The sequence below is a fragment of the Natator depressus genome, chromosome 1 (genome assembly GCF_965152275.1).
Source record: "Natator depressus isolate rNatDep1 chromosome 1, rNatDep2.hap1, whole genome shotgun sequence".
NCBI lineage: Eukaryota > Metazoa > Chordata > Testudines > Cheloniidae > Natator > Natator depressus.
In genome coordinates this window covers 255107479-255134142 of record NC_134234.1, presented here as the reverse complement: position 1 = coordinate 255134142, position 26664 = coordinate 255107479, and the positions used below count along the sequence as shown (strand labels likewise).

The following is a 26664-nucleotide window of genomic DNA, read 5'->3' as shown; positions in this document are numbered from 1 at the left end:
GTCCGAGGTGCAGCCGGGGGGCAGCGGCGGCGCCACCCTGAGCTGTGGCACGCGAGAGGTCCGCGCTCGAGGTCCGTCGGTTCCGCCGGCGGGGGCGCGCCCGCCCGCCCGCCGTCCAAACCCTGCCGGGGGCGGGGGTGCCAGTCAGTGCTGCCGTGCGGGGAGCTGGGCTCAGCGCCCTCCCCCCCGCCCCCATTGCACCCCCCCCCCGGGCCTGTCCCCTGGCGCTGCTTCTCCGGGGTTGGCGCTGCCAGGCGGGCGGCTCCCCGGCCACCCCAGCCCGTGGCACGACGCCACAGCCCCTCCTCCGTGGCTCCCTGCGGGCCCCACGGGGTGCTGCCCCCTTCCCTGCCTGGGGGATGGGAATGAAGCGCTCCCCCCGCTCTGGCCGGGGCAGGCGTGGCCCCGGGTGGCCCTGGAAAGGGAGGATTTCCAGCCTCCGCTGGCAGGATGGCGCCGGTGCAGGGCGGGGCCTCCACACAAGGGGTCAGACTGCAGCGAGGCCAGTGGGTGTCTGTGGGGCACAGCGAAAACCCCACATGCCCTTCCTGGTATGAATGACAGACTAGAGGGAAGTGCGCTGTTAGTAAAGGAACAAAAGAGCCACAGCTTCATGTTTGCTTTCCTCTTTGGGGTGTATGTGTGGGAACTGGTTTTCTGTTCCTCTTTTTGCATATAGTTAATTTCCTATATCTTTTTTCATAGGATGGGTGGGGATAAAAGAGACTACCTTGTGCAGGTTGTTTATCTTGTGCTTACACTCTGTTTCCTTCTCTCCAGTCAGCATTTTTCCTCTTTTCTAGAAGTGAATCCAAAAAAGAAATCTGACTAGCAGAAATTTTCCCCGCTTCTCATCTGTCTCTGGTTTTTCCCCATCTTGGAAGTGGCTGGGGTTTGTTTGAGATTTCTTTTGGGAATGAGGTGAAATGCTGTGTTAGATACTCTGTCTCAAATTTTCCTTGTACTGCTATTTAACATTGGCCTGCTAAACCCAGGGCTGTGAGTTCAATCCTTGAGGGGGCCATTTAGGGATCTGGGGCAAAAATTGGGGATTGGTCCTGCTTTGAGCAGGGGGTTGGACTAGATGACCTCCTGAGGGCCCTTCCAACCCTGATCTTGTATGATTTGGTCCTGTTTTTAGGCTGTTAGGTGTCCCCAAAAATTATGTGCACAGAAGCTGTTCAGTATCTGAACTCACCTGGCTAACTTCCCCCTCTTGCTGGAAAGGGAGGACCATTGTCTAACGGTTACAGCAGAGATCTGGGTCCCTGTCTACACTAAGGAAGTTTTTTAATATGTCCCTTCATTTTTAACACCAGTTCAGCTCCATCTATATTAGCAACATTAGGAGCCCTAGTGTAGATGGGCTACCCCCGTTGTAAGCACTCTGTCAATTCCACCTGCTCTGGATATTCTCCAACCAAGGCCATAAAATCCTCCATCACTCCTTTCAGCTGTTCTTTCTGCCAGGCTGCGAGGTTGTGGAACCCAATCTTCTCCCTGAGCTGGCATTTGTATTGGGGTTAGGGTGTTTTTAGTCTAAATTATATACATAGTAGAAACTAGTTGATCTCTTTTCTTGCTTTTAGGTTTGGATTTTTTCTGACCATTCTGACCTTTGGTAGGTGGAGGAAGATGTCAGGGATCCCTTCCCTGACAAATTACATGATGGATAGCCACAGTCTGTATAATGCAAGAGAGATGAGGCCTCCTCGGATCCCGGATGCTTTTTGTCTGAGAAGGGGCCTGTGAAACTCCATTCTTGTCCCTTTGCCAGTTATTTTAGAATTGGTTTTGCCCTGGATTGGTTTAAGGTTCTCCTGGGATATAAACAAAACTCACTTGGCTGTTGTCTCTGCTTTCCATATGCCGGTGCAACAAGCTTCAGTCCCTTGTCATCCTTTAGGGAACAGTATATTAAAGAGTTGATGAATCTGCATGCTCAAATCATAACTTAGAGTTCAGTCCCATGAATTTTCATCCTCCTAAGGTCCTTGTGAGCCTCACAGAAACTTACTTTTTCTTGCATCTGTCATTTTATGGCTATAACATCTCTGAAGAAAGTTTCAGAACTGCAGGCTTTGATGGCATCCTTATACAAATTTTCAGAAGGATGAAGTAGTCCTAAGCCAGCCTCCCAAACACAAGCGTGGTGGTCTGATTTTGTTTTAAATCAGGTAGTTTCTGTGCCAATATTCTTCCAAAATCCTGTGACCTTCTGCGTTTAGCTTGGCTGGATACAGTGGATGTGAAGAGGGGCCATTGTTAAGTCATTGTCAGGGCAAAGTCTTTTAGGAAATCCTCAAGATTGAGGGTGGGTGGGTGGGTGGCCGGCCATTCCTTTCAATCTAGAAGTGATCTAAGCAGACGAGATTCAGTGAGCTGTAGCTCACGAAAGCTTATGCTCAAATAAATTGGTTAGTCTCTAAGGTGCCACAAGTACTCCTTTTCTTTTTGTGAATACAGAGTAACACGGCTGTTACTCTGAAAAGTTCTCAGACTATGTCCTTGCTGAATTCCTTCTGTACCAAAAGGACTTAATACCCCTTCTGCTGGAGTCTAGCAGCTACTGTTGAGCTGGAAGGCTGCTACCTAGAGCCTGACTCATACCTCTTCTAAGTGCTGTATTCTTGATACCGATTTGTGATCAGATTGAAGGCTGCGCACAGGAGAGGAGTGTTTCAGTCTCTCTTCAGTAAGGAGCACGCCTCAGTTCTCTTCAAGTGGATGTGTGAGGAAGCAGGATCTGGAAAGGAAAAAAAGTAAGGGCTTGTCTTCATTTACAGCGGTGCAGCTGCAGTGCTTTAGTGAAGACGCTCTTACACTGATGGGAGAGCTTATCTCGTTGGTGGAGTTAATCCACCTCTCTGAGAGGCAGTAGCTATATTGGTGGGACAAGCTCTCCCGCTGATATAGTTGTGTCTACATGTGGGGGTTAGGTTGGCATAGTGTCACTCAGGGCTGAGGATTTTTCACATCCCTGAGTGATGTCATTATACCGATATCTATCTGTAACGTAGACCTGGCCTAAGTTTACTTACAGAAGGAACTTTTGCCCACGTAACATATTGTCAGTATGGACCTACTGAGACTCTCTCTCCTCCCTGCTTCAGAGATTTAAATTAAAGATTTAACAGACACTATGTGCCCATGTCAATACATACCAATATTTCAAAGCGGCATGTGGTGGAAGAGTAGGGAGCTTGGTGGGCACCAGGGCTGTTTTATAATCAGGGCTGTGGGTGGAGGAGCAAGGCTATGTATAGTAGGGAGAGTAGCTGGGCCACGCATGGAGAGAATGGGTAACATGGTTATGGTGGACTGCAGCTGTAGGGGCCACCGGGGCAACTGACTCAGGACGGTGCGGGGGCATCAGGGCTCTGGAAGGGGATGTATCAAGGCGGACAGTTGTCTGTTTGAGTATCAGCTTTGATGTAGACTTTAAAAACCTGGCAACTTCCTTAAAAACCAGTTAAGGTGGTTCAAGTGACTTCCACAAATATAACCATAAAAAAGCCAGCAAATCCCTAGTTAAGTCCTCAGCTATCTCATGCGACCTACAGCCATGATTTCACCTTTTCTCCTCTGCCTCACCTGCAATATGATGCATGTTTTGTGCAGAGGAGGAAGTTGGAGGAGGCAAATGCAACTTTTAACTCCATCCACAAGCAGCTGTTACAACACATCAGCAGATAGGCTTCCTCATTTCGTCGCTTAAATTAAGTCTACTAAAGATGTTAGACAGTAACTTCCCAAAATGATGAACACTGTACAAACAGCTTGCACTTAAAAAAAACAAATAATTCTCTCCATTAACAATCATACAACAGGACACACGTCAACCATCAACTTCAAATCTAGGCCATGCTCATAGCCATCTACTTCTACACAACACTAATTTTATACTCCAAACATCTGTTTCATACCATTCCATGTGGTCCAAGATAAAAGTTGCATGTTTAGGCCCTGATAGCAAACAATTTACTGCCGTGGGTAGTCCCACTGGTAATAAAGTTAAGCCCTTATCTTTGCAGGATTGGGGTTTTAGTGTGGAGATTGAGGGAGGCGACAGAAGAGATGTCGGTGAGGTAATGTGAATAAGGCAAAATCATGGCCATAGTTTGCAAGGGCTGGCTGAGGACTTAGCTAAGGGCTTCCTGACTCGTCTTATGGTTGTATTATGTTTAAAGCACTGAAATGGGACTCAGGAGATCTGGATTTGATTCCTGGCTCTGCCACAGAAACCCTGTGTGACCTTGGGTAAGTCACTTTAAGTTGTCTGCAGCTCAGTTCCCCATCTGTAAAATGGAGGTAATAGGCCTGGCCTTTCTCCCACTCCTTGTCCGTCTTGTCTGTGCAGATGGTAAGCTCTTTGGGACAGGGCCCATCTCATAGTACAGCACCCAACACGGTGGGACCCTGACCCTGACTGAGGCTGAAATTTCAGGGCCAGGCAGTGCCTGCTAGAAATCTGTTCAGCTGATATGTGGGTACCAACTCTTCAACCCTCACTCCGCATTGCACACCTTTCTGAGGGAGGATAGGGATGGCATATCTTGTCTAATGGAATACATGAAGAGTCAGTGGACTCCTACTGAGACAATGTGTTGTGGGTAGGGAGCTGGGAGCTGGGGTTAAGGTCACTGAATGGAAGTCTCGGGGCTTTGCTGGGTACGGGCAGTGGGGGAAGGTACTGACCTAGGCTGAACTTGGACTCTGATTTCTTCCAGGGTGAGGGGAAGCAGACAGTTGATTTCCCCAAAAGATGCAGTTTTTTGGCCGACTTGTAAACACCATCAACAATGTCAGCAACCTGTTTTCAAACCCTTACCGGGTGAAGGAGGTGCCCCTGGCAGAGTATGTGGCTCACACACTTCTGAGAGAGGAAAACAGGGTGATCCTGTATAAGAACAAAAACGCTCACTACTGGGACTGCCTGCTGGTGAACCCCCAGAGTAAGCTGGTCGCCTTTCGGTGAGTGACAGATGACCCTTTCCTCTTCTGGACACGTTTTGGAGCAAGAGTGGAGATTTTCTGAGAACAGGGAGAGTGGTAGCATGGGCAATGGAAACATCTTTCTGGCTACAGGTGCTGTCACTGGGGACAGGATGCCCAACCGGGTGAGGAGTCCTTAAGAGTGAATGCAGGCGGGAGGAGAAATGCCTAGCATTAGGGTGTGGAGAATCAGTATGTCTCCCTAGTGCTAGGAGGATTGGCTTTTGGCCTATACTGAGGGGAGCTGGGCTGCATTCTCATTCCCTTTACTCTTCTCCAGGCTCTTCCAGTTAGACAACGAGACGGAAGCCGTTGAGCGCTTTGAGCAGTATGCCAGGCAGCTGCGCCCCTTCTACGAGAGCTCGCCACAACCCCTGCAGCTGGAGGTCCTCCAGCAACTAAGTGACTGTTTCCGCAACCACCCCCACTGGTCCCTGGCGCATGTGGCAGTGGAGACAGGGCTTCTGGGGAGTTTCCGACACAATCGCATCCTAAGGCAAGGGCTGAGGAGTTCTCCTGAAGGAGTATCGCTTGGAGTTAGCTCAGGGCAGGAATGCAGTTCAGGCCCATGCTTTCAAGGTCAAGCACCTAAATCCATATTCCAGCCCCTAAATAAATAAAAGTGGGCTGCTTCTTGGAAGAGCTTGGGTCCTGCAACTTCCATGGACGTCGCATTGGCAGATAGTGGCCTAAATGCCTAGCTTGGCCAAATGATGGGTGTGATAACTGCTTACATAAGAACAGCCATACTGGGTCAGACCAGAGGTCCATCTAGACCTGTGTCCTGTCTTCCAACAGTGGCCAATGACAGATGCCCCAGAGGGAATGAATACAACAGGTTTATCAAGTGATCCATCCCCTGTCGCCCATTCCCAGCTTCTGGCAAACAGAGGCTAGGGACACCATCCCTGCCCATCCTGGCTAATAGCTATTGATGGACCTATCTTCCATGAACTTATCTAATTCTTTTTTTGAACCCTGTTATAGTCTTGGCCTTCACAACATCCTCTGGCAAAGAGTTCCACAGGTTGACTGTGCGTTGTGTGAAGAAATACTTCCTTTTGTTTGTTTTAAATCTGCTGCTTACCCATTATTGAAGGGTATAAATCTAACACTCACCATGGGAGTTGCTAGTGGGCTTTGAGCTCATTACCATCAACACCAACCTCCTGCATTTGAGCTGAAGGAATAAATCCACTAGCCGGTAGCAGTAGTAAGGCTGTTATATAATCTATGTGGACCAGCCACTAGAGGGGGTTGTGGTACGCTGTGTCATGTTACATAAGCAACAAGAAAGGAGAGGAATTGTCTTCCTGGATCATAAAGCCTTCCTAGGCTGGAAATCACTTTGGCCTAGATCATGGGTGGGCAAACTTTTTCGCAACCCCAATGTGACCCTCGGGCCAAACTGTATGGAGGGCCAGATAGGGAAGGCTGTGCCTCCCCAAACAGCCTGGCCTCCATCCCCTAACTGCCCCCTCCCACTTCCTGCCCCCGACTGCCCCCCTCAGGACTCCCAACCCATCCACACCCCCGCCACTCCTTGTCCCCTGACCGCCCCCTCCCGGGACCCCCTGTACCCCTAGGATCCCACCCCCTGTCCAATTCCCCCTGTCCCCTGACTGCCCCAACCCCTATCCACACCCCTGCCCCCTGACAGGCCCCCCAGGACTCCCATGCCTATCCAACCCGCTCTGTTCCCCATCCCCTGACCGCCCCCCCCCCCGATCTTCTGCCCCATCCAACTGCCCCCTGTCCCCGACTGCTCCCTGGGACTCCCAGCCCCTTATCCAACCCTCCTGCTCCCTGACCCCTTACCATGCTGCTCAGAGCAGCAGGAGCTGGCAGCCTGGCGGGAGCCAGCCACGCTGCTGCACTGGCTGTGAGCTGAGGCTGCGGGGGAGGGGGGACAGCAGGGGAGGGGCCGGGGACTAGCCTCCCCGTCCGGGAGCTCAGGGGCCGGGTAGGATGGTCCCGTGGGCCGTAGTTTGCCCACCTCTGGGCTAGGTGCCCCATTCCCTTTCAGCACTGATCTGGTGACATGTTCAGTGTGGGCAAGGGGAATTAGGAACTGGATAGCTCAGGGACTGAGGGGTTAATGCAGGAGCTTTCTCCTCTTGGTCATTGGGTACAATCTAGCAGAGGATGCTGCACATCAGGAGGAGGAGTGTTAGCCGTGCTATGTGGTGGTTCCAGTACTGGAATAGCAGGAGGCGCTAGATGGCAGGAATGAGTGCTTTGGCAGGGCTGTGAGTGGAGGAAGCTTGCACACCACTTCGCCATGCTCTGCCATGGGCTGTCAGCCCCTTGCTTTCACCAAGTACATGAAACAATTAGTTCTAACACAGTAATTTAGGGAATCTGACGCAAACCTCTGGTAGGGTGTTGTACTGAATGTCCTCTCTCAGGGCAGGGGCCCACCTATTTACTCTCTTGTGTTGCAGCTGTGTGAACAGCACAGAGTGCGAGGATGGCTGTACCCCACTGCAGCTTGCCTGCCGGAAGGGAAACATGGAGTGTCTGTGTGAGCTGGTGGAGTGCCATGCCCGGCTGGATGTCACTGACAAAAATGGGGAGACAGTCTTTCACTATGCTGTCCGAGGAAGTAACCCTGAGATCATAAAGGTGAGGGCGAAGCAGGGGGCTCTACAGCTGGCTGCTGGGTACTCTTCCTACCACAGGGTGGGGGTGAAAGAAAGGAACCCAGTGCTGTACGTCTGGAGGAGATAGAAACAAGGCTTTCCACATTTGGAGGAGAAAAAGCCAGATAAATCTGCTGCTGCAGGAGGACAGGAGGGTGCAAATCTTTGGCTTGATCTCAGCCCCCCCCCCCCCACTTCCTCCCTCTTCAGGGACTTTGATGTCTGCATGGCTGCAGAGTTCTCCAGGACTGAACTCTAAAGCCCAGAGTGCTCTGGGACAGCAGTAAAACAGGACGAGGTGCAAAATGAGTGCACCAGAAAAGACTGTTTGCATCTACTTCTGGCCTTAGGCCAAGAGTTCCCTTTCTTGCTTCCATGGTGCCTATAGCAACGGAAGACCAAATCAAGTTTCACATGGCCTTTCATGGTGGCTGAGGGTCAAAGCCTAGCTTGAACCATTCCTGTCATTTTTCAAAGTCTGCAGAGTCTGTCCTTAAACCTGCCTCCCCTTGATTCAGGTGACATGACAGTCGGAGCTGTGTGTGGACAGAGTCTGACCAAACCATCATTCCTCTGGGTCCTTTTTTAATTACTATGGTATGTTGGCCAGACTGGCTTGACAATCCAGACCCTTATGGACTGAGTCAATGTGGTTCCTTCCTGCTAGTCTGATGGGTTAGTGAGAACAGTGCGTTTACACAGGCTAAGATTAAGGATTGTGGTCCTGAGGTTTTGGTGGTGCCCATAACTACCCTCTGGTTTTGGTCTGAGTATAGACCTGAGGGCTACAGATGTGCTTCTGTTGTTGCTCTGTGAGATGACTGACTGCTGTCCATAGACAAGTGCTCTCTGCACTGTGCCAGAGCCTGAATCTTGATGGAGAAGGAGACAGGACACTGACAGGTGGCATTGGAGACTTTTTTTGCTGGCTGTTCCCTATTCTTATACCATCCAGGAAGGGCAGGGCTCAGAGTTACAGGTGGCCGAAACCTTGGATGGAGGAGTGTGTGTTTCTGGTCTGTGGTTACTTTGAGATGGGTTTTGTGAGAAGAGGTTCTGGAGTCGAGTGGGGGCAGACTGAGTTCTCAGTGCGATTTGCAGTCCAGAAATTTTCTGCTGGGCTTGACTTTGCTGCCTCTGTCGCAGAGGAGAGGAAGGAGCTCTGCCGCCTTCACAGCCCTGACGTAGGTTTGTAGAAATTCCTCAGGGCCAAGTCTGGCTGTATCTGATTGCATTCCATGCCAGCACCACTTGAGTTTTCTTCCTCCTGGCTTTTTTTTTCCTATGGCAGGTCATTGGTGATCTGTGTGGGGTGAGAGAAGGTGCTTCAGTGCTGGTATTTCTATGGCTATAGCCAGATAACCTTGCAGCACTTCACCACTTCTCCTACTTCTTGGCTTTTGAATTGGGTAGTTTTCTAGAAGTCAGTCTTGGACTTTGGAGGAGTCCAAGAGAGTTTTGAGACAGACCATGGGGGCTTTCTTGACTCGTGACAAGGAAGGTGGGATGAGGAGGAGTCCTCGCCACATCTAGGCTGTTGGACTTTTAAGGGACCCTAAAAACAATCCTGATTTAATGGGGCAGCCTCTCCATGTTACTATAATAACAGCAGCTTAATGGGTTTGCCCTGAGATTTTCAACTGGATTGACCTCCCCCAGGATGCTGTTTACCCTTTGCATCAGCAAAGGACAGGGAAATTAAACTGTCCAGATTCACTTTCTGCCTCTCCAGTGGGTTTGGGTTTCCTGCAATGGGGGTAGGGGTGTGTGGGAGGAGTGTCACGTTAACAAACAGACCAACAACACCGTTTTGTTTGAAATTTCCAAAACCAAAGTCTTGAAAACATTTCTATTTTGTTAATACTTTAAGCAGGATCTGGATTCACATTCTAACCTAAGCTTGAGCCAAAGGGGAGAGCACAAGGTGGAGTAATAGACTTCCCAGTTGGACAAACAAGGAGAGTTTAAATAACCACCAGGATAGACTTGTGGGGTGGTCCTAGGGTAGGGGATGAAGAGGGGGACAAACTATACCATTTATGATGAGTCAAATGCTGTCCCCAGCAGCAGTCCTCAGAGCCTGGAAAGAGAGAGAGATTTTGCTGTTTAATTTCTTTTCAGCTCCTGGGCAAAAAGCCATCTGTTGGCTTGAACCACCTGAGCAATCGGGGGCAGACGCCTCTGCACCTAGCCTGCCAGCTGGGCAAAGAGGATGTAGTTCTGGCTCTACTGAAATGCCATGCCAAGTGCAACGTCATGGGGACACTGGGCTACCCCATTCACACTGCTGTGAAGTACTCCCATAAGGGGTAAGTGTTCACCTGTCTTGTTGGAAGGGTCCCGCCTACAGGCTTGGAGCCCATGTGCTCCTCCCTGGGTGCGTGCTCCTCCCTGCTGAGAACTGTATCTGGGTATCACTGACTGGCATAGACTTGCCTGCCCCTTCCCAGTGCTTGCCTATCTTGTTGGGATAGGAGTAACAGCAGGATAGTGCTCACTGGCTGAGACTCTGCCTAGTACCCGTTCACCTTGCTCGGAATGGAACTCCGTGGTTGATGCCTGGCTAGCATGCCCCTTCCTAGTGCTCACTTGCCTCCCTGAGAATGGGCACTGTTAAGACACCACATGCTGGCTCAGATCCTGTGTGCCCACTGTCATTGTGGGTTTGCCTTTGAGGATGGGCCAGCCCCAGAATGTCACCCGCTAGCACTAATGTTCTGTTACCTCCCAGTGTCCATTTGTCTTGCTAGCAGGGCATGACCCAACGGCCTAGATTCCAGGTATCTTTTCCCAGTGACTCTATCCTCTCTGCTGTTGATACCTTTGAGGAGCAGTGGGCGCTGTCCAGGGTTCTCTGCTCGGTGTCTCCATCAGGTTCCCTTCGTTTGATCCTTTGACCTCACTCCTGTCCCTGTTATCTCCTTAGTTGTCCCCCGGAATCATTTGGCTTCCAGGTCCTGTGGATCCTCCCCTTAGGCTGGGGGGAGGTCCTTTAGCAGTGCGTGGACTTCTGCCCACCCACTTCCTGGATCCGAATAGGATCCTCTCTGCTAGTGTGGCCCATTGACTCTTAGCTCCTCCTCAGTCTAAGAACAGGGAGCACTGGATGCTTTGCTGTTCAGGGGCCTGCCCAGGTCACAGAGCATCCCAGGTGGGGTGGAGAGACAGAGGGCTATTAACCCACAGTTCCTCAGTGTGGGCTCTCAAGGATGTGATGACCCCTGCACATTGTTGGCAGGCTGGGGTCTTTGTCCCCATCCATGACCGTTCCCTTTCCATGCCTCCATCTCATTTCCTCCTGAAGGTGTGTGCGGGCCCTTCTTGAAGCGGATGTCAATCAAGTTCAGTTCAAGGACCCCCACTACGGAGCAGCTGTGCTCCACTGGGCCAAAAATGCTGAGGTAAGCAGAGCTGATGCCAGGCAGAGGGGCAAACTGACAGGCATGCCAGCATGCCACTCAGTCACACTGGACCACTTCTTCTCATATGAAATTCTGCTCCCTTCCTCCCCCCGTTAATTCCTCCAGCTGGAAACGTTCACCTTCCTGCAGGTTGCTGCATGTGTGATTCTGTTTAGAGCACAGTAACCTAGCAAGCCACCTAAAAGACAGTCGCTGGTCACCCACGACTCAGATTCTCAGGTAGAGCAGCCTCTTTCCCCAGGCCGCTTCCCATGGTACTGGTTGAGAGAATCAGTGCCATCAACAGTAGGGGGAGAGAGCTGTGGACCCTCACAGTGAAATGGGCAGATCTTGGTACTGGGTACCCTTGGTTATTGGACTGCCAGCTTGTTCCCCTTCACTCTCTTTCTGATGGAGTAATAGTGCTAAGGCCACCTCTAGGGTGGAACATGGCAGCTATTCTGTGCCATCAACATTACATAGCAGTTTCTAAGGTGGGAAACAGAAGAATAACTTCTCACTGCAGGGGAATTTTAGCTAGACAAGTTATAATCACCCAGAGTGGAAATTGGCCTGCCCACTGGGACTAAGACCCAGAATTCTTGTGAAAAATGCCAGGGGAGCTGGCATAACGCCCCCCTGGTGCCATACTAGGGCACTGATTGAGGCCTAGTTTAGAGAGGAGACTGCCTCTTGTTGCATTGCCAGCACTCCTTCCTCCAGCGTTTAGGTTCTCCTTGGATGTCTCCCAGTCAAGAACTGAACAGGCTTGAAACTGCCAGGCTCATAAGGTGGGACAGTGGAAATAAACGGGGGGATTTTGCCAAAATCTACACAATCTTCCCTCAAATGTGCCAAGGATTTTAGTCCAAATGGGATCACGTTTTTCATTTAGCTCTGGCTCTGCTTGGCCCCATTCCTGTGTTTTGTTGTAAGACACAAGCGAGACATTCAGAAGCAAGGGTAAGGTCGTTAAAGTGAAGAGCTGTTTTGGTATCAAGTATTTAGAGAAACCTCACAAGATCCTCCTTGTCACAATACAGATGCCCAGGGCTTTGTAGCTGACACTTAACTGTTAAGCCTTGTCTACACTAGTCTTTGTTTCTTCTCCCATTGCTATCGTCAGCTTCTCAAGCACTCACTGCCTGGCATCTTCTACCTAAGGAAGAACAGGCTAGTTTGCCCACCCATGCTGCTGTTCTGAAGCTATCACGCTTCCTTGTTGCTTTCTCTCTCTCTCTTCCTATGCCTTTGGGGCACAGATGACCCGGATGCTGATTGAGTATGGCTGTGACGTGAATTCTGTCAGCAAGACGGCAGACATGGCTTTGCACATCATGGTCAAACGGCGGCGTTTTGACAGCGCAATGGTGCTGCTGACGCACGGGGCTCTTGCTAATGCCAAGGGGAAGGATGGCAACACCCCACTGCACCTGGCCATGAAGGTGAGTTTCTCCCAGGCTGCAGGTTTTCACTTCCCAGGGGATCTGATGGAGACCTTTTCTGCCAGGCCAGGGCATGAAAAGAACACCATGGAGCCGCCCCACCATTCCTTTTTATGAGAAAGGGGTTAGTATGCACAACTGCTCTCTTCTATGCTTCTAGCTGGGTTTAATTGGTCCAGCTGTGCTGGTGCCCACACCAGGAACATCACAGGCCCTGGCCCTCAAGTGGTGGGAAGGAGATGAATTCATCAGGATGCTCTTAATTAGCGGGAGCACCCAAGGACGAGAGCAACAGGGCCCAGCAAAGGCGGCGGCGGCAAGCGGATGAAGGGAGCGTTGCCTATGATGAGATTTCTTCCTTCTTACAGCAAGACCACCTGGAGACGATCAAGGCCCTCATTGTGTTTGGAGCAGATGTTGAGATCTCCAATGAGTTTGGAGAGACACCAGGGCTGGTGGCCGCCAGGACCAGCAAAGGTGAGCTCTGGGCAGAAGAGGGGAAGAAGGGAGCAGGAGGTAGAAGTGGAAAACCAGACACTGCCCCTCTCCAAGCCACGCTGTCAGATGCTGCAGGGGCACGATGGGGAGAGGCAGGGCAACTGAACCACCAAGGTGCAGTCCCGTCCCCGAGCACACTGTGTACACAGTGTCTACCCCATAAAGCAGCTGTGAAATGCAGGGTCAGGGATCCCAACAAAGCACAAGCCCTAAAATCTGGTTATAGAAGGATGCATAAAGTATGATCGCTACCTCACTTCCCATCCCACAGTTACTGTACACACACGGGACTGGCTTTCTAGGGTGTATGGAATGACCCTGTGATTTGTGTATTGATTTTTCTTTTTAATATGTGCAACTCCCCCACCTTGCAAGGTCCTAACCGGAAGGTGCTCTTAGGCCTGCTGCAAATGGTAGGGACAGAACGCTGCCACCCACCTAGCCCCGAATCCCCCCACATGGCATCCACAGCGTCACTACCGCTGTCCACCTCCCCGGAAAGACCACCGCTCCCACGGAACAACGGCCACAATTTAGGTAAAGCCTTCCCTGGCCCTGTCTCTCACTCTCTCCTTCTCTCTCTTCGCAGTTTTCTCTGAGAGCTTGTCTCTGGATTGTCCTGCACTTTTGGGGCTCTATCCCCTCTCCCAGCTCTCGTTGTCTTTAGTAGCTGTCAACCTGCTCCCATTCTTCCCAGGATCAAGTCTACCCTTCTCTTATTTTCCCCAGTAAAACTCTCTATAGATCTGTTTGGATTCTTGGGTGCACCCCTGCAGTGCACCAGCCCGAGGAGGAGAATTTTGGGGTGACTGGCCACACCCCTGGAATAGATCTGGGACCTATGTCCATCCCCATACGCTGTGACACCCTCCCCCATCCATCTGGAAAGGCGGAAAAGAGCTCAGCTGAAATTTGTCTTGAGTTTTCCATTCTCGGTTGGTGATGGGGCATCCTGGGTGTGGGGGAGAGGTGGGGAGGAATGAGACACGGGAGTGTCTGGGGCCCAGATCCTGAAGTCTGAAAGCTAGTGGAGGGAAAGGCTGAGGCCTAGGGATAGATGAATGTGGAAAATGAATTCCCTTCTCACTCCAGCAGAGGGGCATCTCTCTAGGCAGTGATAGGGTCTCGTTGTTGGTAAGATGGAGCAATGGGTGTGGTAGAAGGACAGAAAAGGAGGAAGTACTTACCTGTAGTTCTGCTGCTCTGAAGAAATGGCCATCCAGGATTCTCACTCCAAGCTTAGTACCATTCCTGTGTGGTTTCTCCAGAGAAAATGGATTCATCTCACCCCAGCAGGCGTGTCTGTACCTCCCGGAGCTCCGCTGCCGGAGTAATACAAGGAGGGAAATCCAGGGCTGAATTCCCCTCCTCTCTCAAGAGTGGTGGAGGTCTAGGTGTGTCCTTCCAGGATTAGGCTTCTGATATATTGACAGAACAGGGCTGTTTTTATCAGGGACCTGAGTGTGTGCTGAGAAATCTCATCCAGTGCTGAGGTTCCGCCAAAGATCCACTGCTTTCTTCTAGTCGCTGGCAATAATGTATTTTTTCTCCTCCCCTGGCTTTTTCTTTTGGTTTCACAGGCTGGCACCTCATCTGGGCCAGGTTGCCCCTGCCCCCCCTCCCCATCCCAGGTTGTGGCCTGGGATACAGCTGCAGATGGGTAGTAAGGAGGCTCCCAGACCTCCATGTCTGGTTATCTCCCAGGATTAGATTTAGGTTTCTCTCTCATTTCCTGCGGCTGCTGGGACCTGCCTCCTCTCTGTCTTACTCTGGTGGTCCATCTGCTCCTCTGCATCTTTGTTTGAAAGCTCTCTGCCTGCCTGCTCTCGGGGATTTGATTTCTGATCCTATTTGGCATGGAGTCTAAGGAAGGGGTGAATTGGTGACACTGCATGCAGTGGCTTGTCTGCTCAAGGGAGGAGGGGCAAAGAACTTGTTTGATAGGGGTGGGAACTTGAAGTTCTTAGTGTTGATATAACATGGTGCAAGGCCTTTGCTGGAGAGGTGGAATGTGTCCGTACCAGTAACCAGCTACCGGGGGACAGGAGAGATGGCAGAGCGATGATTAAGGACTTGGCTTATTGCGATAGAGAGCCCACTAACTATAACTTTGCTAAATAGTGACTTGAGGCGATATGACAAGTATCTGTCCCTCAGGAGTGCTAGAAGGGTCTAAATAACAAGGAGATGTCACTTGGATAAAACCACAAAACTTTGGTTGGCTGTTGTGAAGTATTTCCTGATGGTGAGGTCTGTGTAAGTGCAAAAGAGTTTCCCAAGGGAAGTGGTGGAAGCATTGTTGCTTGGGACGTTGAAGCACTGGAGATTGTACTGCAAGGAGCAGGTCTTCGCTGGCAGGGAAGGGACAGGCATGAAAGGTCTTTTCTGCCACCGAGCTCTTTGAGATGAGGGCAGAAGGGTGGGAAAGGGAACTAGAGGGATAGGGTAGAAGATTAGAGGGCAGTGGGGGAGCTCTAGGGATGCAGGGGACCCCGGAGGAAATCTTCTCACCCCAGGTGAAGCAAAGGCACTGTTTATGCATATTCCTCTCCTCCCTCTACCACTCTCTCCTGCTGTCTGTTTGTGCCTCTCTAGGTTACGACAGCATCATCCATATTTCCACAGCACTTGGCCACTTGCTGAAGACGCCGGATGTCGTGGACTCTACCAGTGATGCAAAGAGAACGTAAGCTAGGAGTGGAACTCATGGGACAACTGCACGGCTCGAATACGGGGATGGGAGGGAATGAATTTCTCCTCCCCCCATTATGCATGGCACCCTCATTCCTGGAACAAGCCAGAGTGCCATGCAGGGGCTCGTGCGTATGTGAGGTTCTCTGCTCTCATTATCATTGACTAAAGTCCCATGCATGGCATGCCCATGTGTGACCCCTCTCCCCCTGCTAGTGCCCAGAGTCACGCATTGACCTACACCCCCAATGGAACCCAACCTGGGTGATTAAAATCTGCCACCTCTGCCCTCACCATCACCCATTTAATGCTGTTGAGCAGCTAGTGCAGGCTTTGGCCCAGCCCAACACGCTGACTTGATGGCTGCAAAGCTCTGTGCCAATTTCTGCACCGTTTTGGCAGCATCTTGATGCATGTGATGCATCTGTCTTGTGTGGGGTATGCACAGAGATTGCATGAAATGCAGGGGGAGTGTTGATGGAACACTCTCTTGCTGCGGAGGGGAGGTGTGTGACTGAAGGGCAAGCAGCAGGGTCCTGGGTGGGGGAGGGGAATAAGGAAACTGTCCTCAGCAAATCAAAGGGGTGGCCAGTTCTGTGAATGCTTTGTTGTTTTGAAAGGAATATTGTATTAAAACAAGCCGTGTCGGAGAGAGGGAATCTGAATGGCTGGTGATAGTCACAGCTGTGGAAGGGCAATGGCAGGCTTGGGAGCTGTACCCATTTGTTCCAAAACCTGTACTAAAACACACATGGCAGAAAGAATGTCATCAATGAATCCCAGTCTTCAAGGGAAATAGCTCCCACCAAGGGATGGGTTATACCAGAGTCCTGCCCAACTTGGGAGCCATAACGCTGGGCATTGGGAGAAATTATACTGTATGCCCAGTCCTCTCAGAGGCCAGAGGAGAGGAGCAGATCTCTGTCTGTCTTGAGGGGCCGAAGGCCTTCTCCTCCTCCCAGTTCTTCTGAGATGTGCATGGATCTCATATCGCCAAGCCCCGAGGACTCTGGCCCTAAATTCTGTAGCAAGGCCCCTGGGTTTCCATGGCACTCCGGGGCAGCAGATTGAGAATTGTGTGGTAGCTTCTGGTAAGTGTGTGAGAGCGGAGGGATTGTTGAATTAAATAGGAACGGGATTAAGACAGTGGGTCCCCAGTGTAATTTATTTGAATATTAAATTCCCTCTATTTTACAAAAAGAAAAAAGAAAAGGAGTACTTGTGGCACCTTAGAGACTAACCAGTTTATTTGAGCATGAGCTTTCGTGAGCTACAGCTCACTTCATCGGATGCATAGCATCTATTTTACAATGCATTTAAATGTAAAGGGCCAGATCCCCAGCTGGTGTAAATCGGCATAGCTCCATTGAAGGGGATGACATCCTGTGCCCCACTGTTGTCCCTAACACATAGCTGCTGATCATTGAAGTGGTTGGGGTGACACCAGTTTACACCATCTGGAGATCAGTCCTTTCGCTACCAAGGTGCTGCCATCTTTTGTTGTCATGGCAACATGTAACTGCATTGTGGGGGATGTTACAGGGGGAAGGTAGAGGTTTTGGTGTCTGGGATAGATGGAGATTTTAGTGCCTGGGAGATGAGTTTGAGATTGTGGGGAGGACACGTTAGCTGGGTGTTTCTGCTAAAACGATCAGCCATGAAATAGTTCACAATGTTGACAGGGCAGTGGTGCATTCTTTTGGGATATGAGACAGTGCTACATTTGGAGATGGGAAGGCAGCTCTCCACAGAGAGAGTTTCGTTTCTTTTCTTTTGTCTGTGTGAGGCTGCTGATCTCAGACCTCATAGAAAGACCTTGTTTAGCCTGGGCACCTTTCCCTGATTTCCCAGGGGATGGTATCTGAAAACAGGCGATAGGTGAGGTCTGGGAGCTGATCATGGTGGTGGATGGCTGCTTTGGCACCTGAAAGGGAAAGGAGGATGTTTGAGGATGGTTTGGCAGCTGAGAAATCAGTTGGGTGCTTTTGGGGTTGCAGGAGGGTTTAGCAATTGGGAGGAGAGCTGGGACACTTGAGGGGCTGCAGGGAGGTGCTGGGAGAGAGGTTGGGGCATCAGGGAGGGGGTTCAGGATGCTTGAGAGGAGGCCAGTTTATAGAGGAATGTCATTGCTGTCTGCTGCACTGAGCATACCCTATGTTCTAATACATAACTTAGCCCGCATCTTCCTGTTCTCCTGGTCCCTCTCAAGGTACGATCGCCTCCTGTGTCTGGATGGAGGGGGCATCCGGGGCCTGGTGCTCATCCAGCTTCTCATCGCTATTGAGAAGGCTGCTGGCCGACCAATCAGGGAACTCTTTGACTGGATCGCAGGGACCAGCACAGGAGGGATCCTGGCACTGGCTGTTGTACACGGTAAGGGACGACTGGGGTGGCAGCAACGACCCACAGGCACAGCCGTTGCTAAGCCTGGGTCAGAAGGGTTCCTCGGCATGTGGAGAACAGGGCAGGCAGGAGAGGCGAGGGCTGCAGCTCTGTGATCCTGTGGCTCTGGGAGGTTGCTACCAGCCGAAAGGGAAATGGGATTTTTTAATGAACAAATGCCAGAACTCTGGTCGGTGTTTGTTCCTCCTGGGAAATGATCTGACCTGCTCTTTGGAATATGAGAAGTCACACAGCGAACAGGCAGTGTTTTTGGCAACCAGGTGTTCCTGGTCTTCTCCCCACCAAGGGTCTATGCCCAGGTTCCTTAGCTCTTTGTTATTGTCTGGAGAATCCTGAGGAGTGAGCTCTGAACTTGCCCTCCTCCCTCAGAGGCTTTCTGATAGACTGAGCCTACTGCAGAGAATTGAGCACATGGCTCCTGCTCTGGGTAGACACTGCAGGGGCTGAGTGTGATGCCACCACATCCCCCCCCCCGACCCTGGGGAATTCGAGCGCTGATTCCCCCGGGTCTGGCTGGTTCTGCTTTTCCGTCTGCCTCCCACTGCCTGTTACAGCTAATTCCGTTCTGTGTCTCAGGGAAGCCGGTGGACTACCTGCGCTGCCTGTACTTTCGCATGAAGGATGAGGTGTTCCGAGGGTCGCGGCCCTATGAGTCGGAGCCCCTGGATGAGTTCCTGAAGAGGGAATTTGGAGAGCACACCAAAATGACAGATGTCCAGAAACCAAAGTGGGTCACAGCTGGGGCTGCGCTTACTAATAATCTCTGTTGAGATTGTTCACTCCCCTCCTTTTGGCAGGCTCCGGGGTGAGGCGTTCAGCCAGGCCACAGACCAGATCAGGAGGAGGAGGTTGATTCAGAGGGTGACAATGACTACCCAGATTTCTTTCAACACCAATCTTTGTTTCTCATTTCATTTCCCACAGGGTCATAGTAACAGGGACCCTGTGTGACCGGCAACCTGCTGAGCTCCACCTCTTTCGGAATTACAAGGCACTAGCGATGAAAAACAAGCCTGATGTGAAGACAACGGACCCCTTCAGACCACTGACCAATCCAGAAGGTAAATGCTTTCACGCACCAGAGTCCACTGGGGGGGGGGGGGGGGAAGGTATGTCCCGGCAGTGGGTTATTCTCTACTTTAACGATCCTTGGAGCTTGGTCCGTTCTAGTGGACGTTTCGTAGGCTATGTCTACACTACAGCCGGGATCTACGCTCTGAGATCGATCCATTGGTGGTCGATTTAGTGGGTCTAGTGAAGACCCACCAAATCGACAGCAGATCACTCTCCAGTCGACTCCTGTACTATCCCCGACGAGAAAAGTTGACGTGAGAGTTTCTCCTGTCGACCCCCCCCCCCCCAGCAGTGTAGACCCTGTGGTAACTCAGCCTAAGGTACGTCGACTCCAGCTACGTTATTCACCTCGCAGGAGTTGCGTAGCATAGGTCGACTTACCGCTGTAGTGTAGACATAGCCTTAGTCTCCCCTCTCGCCTGTCCTGCCTTGACTGTTCATGCTTTCTGCAGCAATAAGCTGTAGCACACTGGCCTAACCACCTGGGCATATGTTCTGCCACTCTGCAGAGCTGCAAATTCAGCAGCCACTCTCCCTGGCTCTGCGGGAGAAGAGTGGTGCAGAAGGGCCACCAGATTTTTGGAAAGGGGTCAGGAGGATGCACCTTCCTGAATCTATGTGCAGAGGCGGGGGCACGCGGGGAATGTGTCTCCACAGATTTCTGCCTTCCATTTAGCAACATCCAGAGGGGCTGCTGCAGACTCTGCCCCACAAGGCATTGGGGCTGGGCAAGGCCTGGGCTGCCTATTGTGGGGACACCCAGTAGGGAGGAGGCAGAGGCTCCCCCTGGTGGTGACACTCACCACGTGTCTGTGCAGTGCAGGGAGGGAGGGAGGAAGCAGCAGGGTGTGGGGCTGCAGGCTGAGCCCCTCCCTCCGCCCTGCCCCCCCACTACTGAATCCCAGCGCTTCCCCCTGCCTGCTTTGCAAACTGCCCTGTGTGAACGCTCCGGGCCTGTTCCCAGGGCAGAGGCCACTCTCCCACTCTTATAACGGGCTCTGCCCAGGGGAAACTGCTCCCCATACACAGCAGTCGGGCTTGCCCTGCCTTCCATTTAGAAACAGCTTCTAGATCCAGAGGTGATGCATGCGGAGGTCACATGCCTCCCCTCACCCCACAAAAACTTTAAATTGTGGCCCACCCCACTATCAACAGTTATACATCACCTCTGTCTATAGGGATGGGTTCCAAAGGAACATCTCCATCCCTCCTGGGCTAGTGAATGAATCTGTTACATACAATGGGCAAATTCATCCCCAACGTAACTCTGCTGGCTTCAATGGAGTCCCAGCAGAGATGAATTTGGCCCATTATCTTTAAAGGAGTCTTGAGTGGTAGTGGGAGGGGAGATGGGTGGGAGAACATTGCTGGGCCGTCATTTACACAAGCAGTTATTCTCCAGTGATTCCAGGCAAAGCCCACAGTGTTTTGAAGAAAGAGGGCAGCGCTAACTGGCAGAGGGGGCCTCTGGAGTTACAGATCTCTCCCCTTCCCCCTCCTCCCAAAATCTACTCTGTCTTGCTTCACCATTCAGCAGTGTGTGTGTGTCTGTCCGTGGTGACACAAGAAGTCAGTCAGTCGTATGCTCTGTCTCATGTTCCCACAGACCAGCTTGTGTGGCGAGCTGCCCGCTGCAGTGGTGCCGCCCCAACGTACTTCCGACCAATCGGGCGTTTTTTGGATGGTGGGCTGCTGGCCAATAACCCCACCCTGGATGCCATGACGGAGATCCATGAGTACAACAAGTCCCTAAGCCAGAAGGTGAGGATAAATCCTAGGGCTTTAATCACTACCCTGGGGGATTTCTCCAGCATGCCTTTACAATGGGGTTTGGTTTGTAAATGACTCCTCCCTGGGAAGGGGGCTGTAACTGGTGGGTCTCTGAGACCAGGGTCCTGTGTTTAGCCACCGAGCAGGTAGTGCATCCTAGACAACGGCACTGCAAGCTCCCCAGATCTCCCCAGCACAGTGCTCCAACCTGGCTGTTGTAGGAGGATCAGCTCATTCTCTGTCCGTGGCTTTTTCAGTTCTTAGCCTCTCTGAGGAGGCAACAGATAGGGCCAGTTAGTGCTAATGTGGTGATGGCTTTTTGCGTGATGCTGATGGCTGTGCTCTAGGCAAAAAGCTGGGATTCCCTGCAGTTATTTCCACATGGGACGTTTAACAGAGGTTGATGACTGTCCGTCTGTCTGACATGGGTTTGGATTGGCAGTGAAGACTTGGAGGGGGGAATGGAAAGGGTTCTGGTTCAGGGTGGGAGAGGCGTGTGTCTGAGTTATTGTGCAGGAGGTGTGGGGGCTGTGGGGAAATCTTATGTAATCCTCAATCTCTTGAGCCATACAGGTCCCCAGTATTATCAGCTCAAAGATCTGGGCAATGAAATGGGGACAGCAATTTATGAATCCCCCCCCCATCCTGTTTGTGTATTTTTTGGGGGGGTAATACTCTGGATTCACGCCAACAAAAATTTGTTTCTCCATCCTTCAAAGGGGCAGAGCCAGAAGGTGCGGAAATTGGGAGTGGTGGTCTCCCTTGGGACGGGGAGGCCTCCACAGGTCCCCGTGAGCTCCGTGGATGTCTTCCGCCCCTCCAACCCCTGGGAGCTGGCCAAGACTGTCTTTGGGGCCAAAGAGCTGGGCAAGATGGTGGTGGATTGTGTGAGTAATGGGGAGTGGGGTGGATGGGATGAAGCTGTGGAGTAGCGCGGGGGGGGGGCAACTGAGGTGGTTTCTCATGCTAAATCGTACTATTTTTAAAAAGAAAAGATGCTCAGTTGGGACTTACCAGGCTGTTACCCTTTAAATTCCAGCGAGGATGTGGGGATCACCTGTGACATCTATTCAGAGAGCTCCATGGACCACTCCCCATCATACAACACTCAATAACAAGGGTCTTACTCCCTAGCAAGGTGTCTACAATCACTTTCCATCCCAGCTGCCATCATTCTCCCTCTTGGAACCTCCTTAAATCCCTTGTTCTCTAAACTTTGAGTCCAAATTGCTGCAGCAAAAACCTCTCCCACACTTTAGAAAGCGGGTTGAGTAGTGACATGGGAATTGTTACACCGTGCTTGTGACACCTAGAACTGTGAGCCACCGTGTTACCCCTCTGCCTTAGCAAGGGCGAGAGCTTTGTTGCTGCTAAGCTCTGTGTGCGTCAGCTCCCTGACACACCAGCCTGACTGCCTGGCCAGCAAACTCTTCTAAAGTCTACTAGTCAAAACCTTTCCTTGCAGGTAACAGTCAGTGAACCTGAGTTCCCCAGAGCCGTCTCCCTGTAGTGTCCGCCCCTCTCACTGGACACTCACAGAAGTTACTAAATTCGCTCCTTCCATGGGCACAGAGCACACATCAGCCTGTTAGATTAGCTGTAGACTCACATTTCTCTTTAATCCACACAGGACTGAGATGACTTCTTAATAAAACAAGAAGAAATTTATTAACCAAGAAGAGATTTAAATGATACAAAGCACAAGAAAGAGAGATGGGTGGTTCCAAACAAAAAAAAGAAAACCCACACAAGCTGCAATCTTTGCCTACGCCATTTTCTTTCTTACATCAAGTTACCAGGAGTTACACGTTGCTTACATCAAGTTATCAAGTATTGGCCCTCCAACTTTTACAGCCTTGAAGGGTGCTGTAACGTAGGTCCCCTCACTGACTGATCACTAGAAAGGTCTCTCTGCTCCTCTTATATTACCCAAAATCCATTGTGTCTGCCTTGAGAACCAGGAAGGCTTCCTGGGGTTTCTGTCCCCCGGCGTGATTGTTAAATGATCTTCTCCTTACTTGTTTAGCTTGATGGCTTTGTTTACCTTATATGTAAACATACTTGCATTGTCCTTTGCCTCTAACCAAGCTTGTCACGTGGGTAAATGCATATTCCTTTGTCTAAGGCAGGCTGTTTATACACTGCCCCCCAAACACATTTCAAGACCGTATTTCCAGCACACATCTGTAACTCTTTTACACCCTGTACATACATCATGTGGTGACTATCGGGACCTGTTTGTCACCAGTTTAGATATGATACCTTCCATGACACCTTTTACATACATATTATGACAGTGTACTGGGGCAACGAGTATGTCAGGCCTGATGAGAGTTACAGTATGGGTGGTCCTCTGCCAGCTGTTATTGAGGGGGTCCCAGGAAAGCCAGAATGTTAGGGGGTGAGATTGTCTGAAGTGGCCCAGCTGAAAGAATTCTTCCGATTTGGCACTTGTATCCTTCAAATACGTATAGATTTGCAAAGGGATTAGGTGGATTACCTCTGGGAGCAAATGAGAAGGTAGGATAACCAGCAGGGGGCAGAGTGGTGTAAGTATCAAACACAGTCTGTCAGTTAATCCTGCGGAGCGTTTGTGTGATGGGTTGTGGAGCTGGGTTAATGACACCGTAGCTGAGAGTATAAAACCCTCCTTCGTAAACCAGATTTTTTGACACCAGCCATCATAATTTTGTCAAACAAGCTGCTTTCTGCCTGAAATTTTATATGGACGGTCTATTGGCAGAGGTGATCTTGTGTGTAGAAAGTTTGTGGTTGACCAGGTGAGCCTCTCCAAGTGATCGGACACAGAGGACCTAATTTTCAAAGTGGGGCTCCACAATTTTTTGCATGCAAAAATGGGTACCATTTACTTGTGGGTGCAAAATTCCAATTGCAGAAGTGGAGGCCTGGTTTAAAAACTAAGCCCTGAAAAGCGGGGTATTTTGCTTTTAGAATAACCTTCTGTTTTGCCGTCATGATCATTCGTCAACATTAAACAAATTGAGGAAATTCCTAAATAAAAACCATTGTAGTAGAGAGAAGATTGGATATGTCTCTCACACAAACAAACACCCCTTAAACAACAAAAAGCCTGGAATATTTTTGTTCACAAAAGCTGAATGCTTGAAAGGAAAATTTGGAGTTAAGGTTCCCCAAATAACCTTAACTTTGACCCCTTCTCAGTCTTATACCTACAGACCAGAAAACCTCCGTGGAGTTTGTATTTGCCATGAGCTCTGCATTTCAGGTCTCATCTGAAAGCTGCCCCAGTATAACTCATAGGGCTCGTAGTGAATGCAACCCCTGCTGGCATCCTGCTTCTGGAGCAGAAGCCAGGATACAAACAGAATCCAAGAGATTTCACGGCTCAGAACCCAGAGCCCCCAGCTAGAATCACCACCAAGGCCCGTTTTTGCACTTTTTGTCTGCACACAAAACTGTGGAGGCCTGGGACACCAAAAGGATTAGAAGAGTGTGCTCAGCCCCATGGGGAGCTGCGGCAGGGCCTGTAGAGAGGCTCCCCTACATCATTTGGTGGATAAGTTTCCAAAATGTAGCTTTCTCTCCCTCGGAGGCCTGTACACTGGGACTCAGTGCCAAGGGAGCCTGACTTTACAAGCAGAGGGATACAAGCATTTAGGTTGGTTTCAGTGACCTAAGAGTGGGCATGTTTCCCCCTGCAGTGCACTGACGCGGATGGCCCAGCCGTGGACCGTGCCAGGGCTTGGTGTGAGATGACAGACACCCTCTATTTCCGGTATGAGCTTTTCTTGGCTGGTGCCCTTCCACTCTATCTGTGCTGGGCTATCTGTATGGTTGTCTCTCTTCCCATTGTTCTCCCCCCTCTCAGAACCTGAGTGTGGCATGTGTCCCCATCCCCAGGCATCATGTGGTGCTGCATTTGATGCTTGTGTCCCTGCCTGTCCCTTCTTGTGTTGCTGCCCCCCTGTCTTCCCCAGTCCCACCTGGTGACATCTCGATATCCACAGGTTCAGCCCACTGCTGCACTCGGACGTGATGCTGGATGAGGTGAATGACGCGATCCTAGTGAACGCACTCTGGGATACTCAGCTGTACATCTGCCAACAGCAGGAGCAGTTCAAGCAGCTGGTGCAGGAGCTCCTCACCCGATGACTCTCTGGAAGACTTGAAGGCACCAGTGCCCAATCCTGACGGTAGTGACTTAGGAAGCGGGCAAGGAGTAACAGCCTTTGTAGAAGAGCCAGACTAGGGGTTGTCCTTGCCGTCAGACCAAGACATTGGTGGGAAGAATTCAGGGATCAGCGATATTAAATATGAAGCAGTACCCCGGCGCCATGCACGCATGCGGTGGCAGCTGGGAATTTACAACTGGTATGGAGGCCTGAGTCCCCTGTCCTCAGAGTGCAGTCTCTGGTACCCCCCAGGTATGGGCATATTCCCTAAATCACCCTGCCCTGAATCTATCTGACAGAGCAAGGGCAGACCTCACACTGCTTCCTACCTCCTGAGCAGACCTTCTGGAAGGTAACCCTGAGAACAGATCTCCCTTCCCCTAGAATATCTCTGGTGCTGGCCCTTCCCACCCTGGATAGCACAATGAAAGTGAGGCAAAGACAAACTTTTGAGGGCTACTTTATCCACTCTTGCAAATGTATGTGTGTTGTGGAGGGAACTGGAGTCGCTACCCCATGTGGTCTGGATGGAGAAGGGGCTAGGAATAGGGTAAAGTCTCTGCAGTAGTTTTGGACCCAAAGTATTGTGATTGTTCTTTTGTGATCCGTTATCAGCCTTGGGGTGAGGGATGGGGGAAGATCTTCCCTTGATCTGTTATAGCCTGTGACTGCTGTCCTTTCCCTTTCTATTGCTTTAGTGCTCTTTCCACCCCCCCTCCCCCCAGTGGCTCCTCCCATCTCTCCTTCCAGTGTCCCTCCCAGTTCCCAACAGCTTCTGGCCACTAGGGTGGTGTGAGCAGACCTGGGGGGAAGGGGATGAGGCTTCCAGGTTTTCAATGAATGTTTCCTGCTGCCTGGCCTGTGCTGATAGTCCTCACGCATGGGCTGAGAAGTGGAAACTCCTCCCCCTCCCTTCCCTTCCAGGGGTCACATGATGAGGAGCAAAATTCTTGCTTCAGCCATGGAACAAAGATTAAACCAAATTTATTGGGGGCCATTTATTGGCTGATAACACTGAATAAAAAGATAACGATGATTTAAATACTCTATTCTCTGTGATCATTTCCCGCTGAGGAATCTGACCCCTGGGACTAGATGGATTTCTGCTATTTCATTCTCCCCCTCCCCAGCTTTTCCTCCTGTGTTGGGAATTCCAGTGCGCTCTTAAAGGCACTCATTGTTTCTGTGTTTTGTTTAGTTTTTGATACAGGTGAATTTATTTGCCTGTAGGAACCGTTTGGAGTTCACGGTTCATCGGGTCATCTCCCACGTTCGTTCTTGCTCGCTCGCTCTCTCTCTCTCTCTCTCTCTTTTAAATCTCACATTGTTTTTGCCTTGCAAAACAAACTAACCAGTTGTGGTGGTGTTGCAAAGAGAGGGTTCAGTGTGAAACTTACAAGGTGTGAAATAAAGGGAGGTTTGAAGTCCATTTGATCATCATAAGCTTTGTATTTCTGTAGTGTCTTCTATCCTGCAAGATCCCAAAGGGCTTTGGGTCTGATTCTAATCCCATTTACACCAGTGCAGCTGATGAAGTGAGCTGTAGCTCACGAAAGCTTATGCTCAAATAAATGTGTTAGTCTCTAAGGTG

General features: G+C 50.8%; 1 protein-coding gene across 5 annotated transcripts; it reads left to right on the top strand.

Annotated features, from left to right (window-relative positions):
• PLA2G6 (phospholipase A2 group VI) lies at positions 1-26574 on the top strand. 5 transcript variants are annotated; one of them, XM_074941559.1, is made up of 17 exons: positions 1-58; positions 4731-4974; positions 5276-5491; positions 7440-7620; positions 9759-9946; positions 10942-11038; positions 12301-12483; positions 12852-12960; positions 13357-13518; positions 15577-15667; positions 17882-18045; positions 18652-18802; positions 19000-19136; positions 20756-20910; positions 21639-21806; positions 24603-24676; positions 24909-26574. In XM_074941559.1, the coding sequence occupies exons 2-17, from the start codon at positions 4766-4768 to the stop codon at positions 25051-25053; spliced, it is 2430 nt and encodes an 809-aa protein (XP_074797660.1). In that variant the 5' UTR covers positions 1-58; positions 4731-4765; the 3' UTR covers positions 25054-26574. The 5 variants fall into 5 exon arrangements, with proteins under 5 accessions (XP_074797660.1, XP_074797661.1, XP_074797659.1 ...); XM_074941560.1 differs by lacking the exon at positions 1-58 and adding an exon at positions 1599-1621 and having other exon boundaries at positions 15607-15667; XM_074941558.1 differs by lacking the exon at positions 1-58 and adding an exon at positions 1599-1621.
• Positions 26575-26664: the final 90 nt, after the last annotated feature.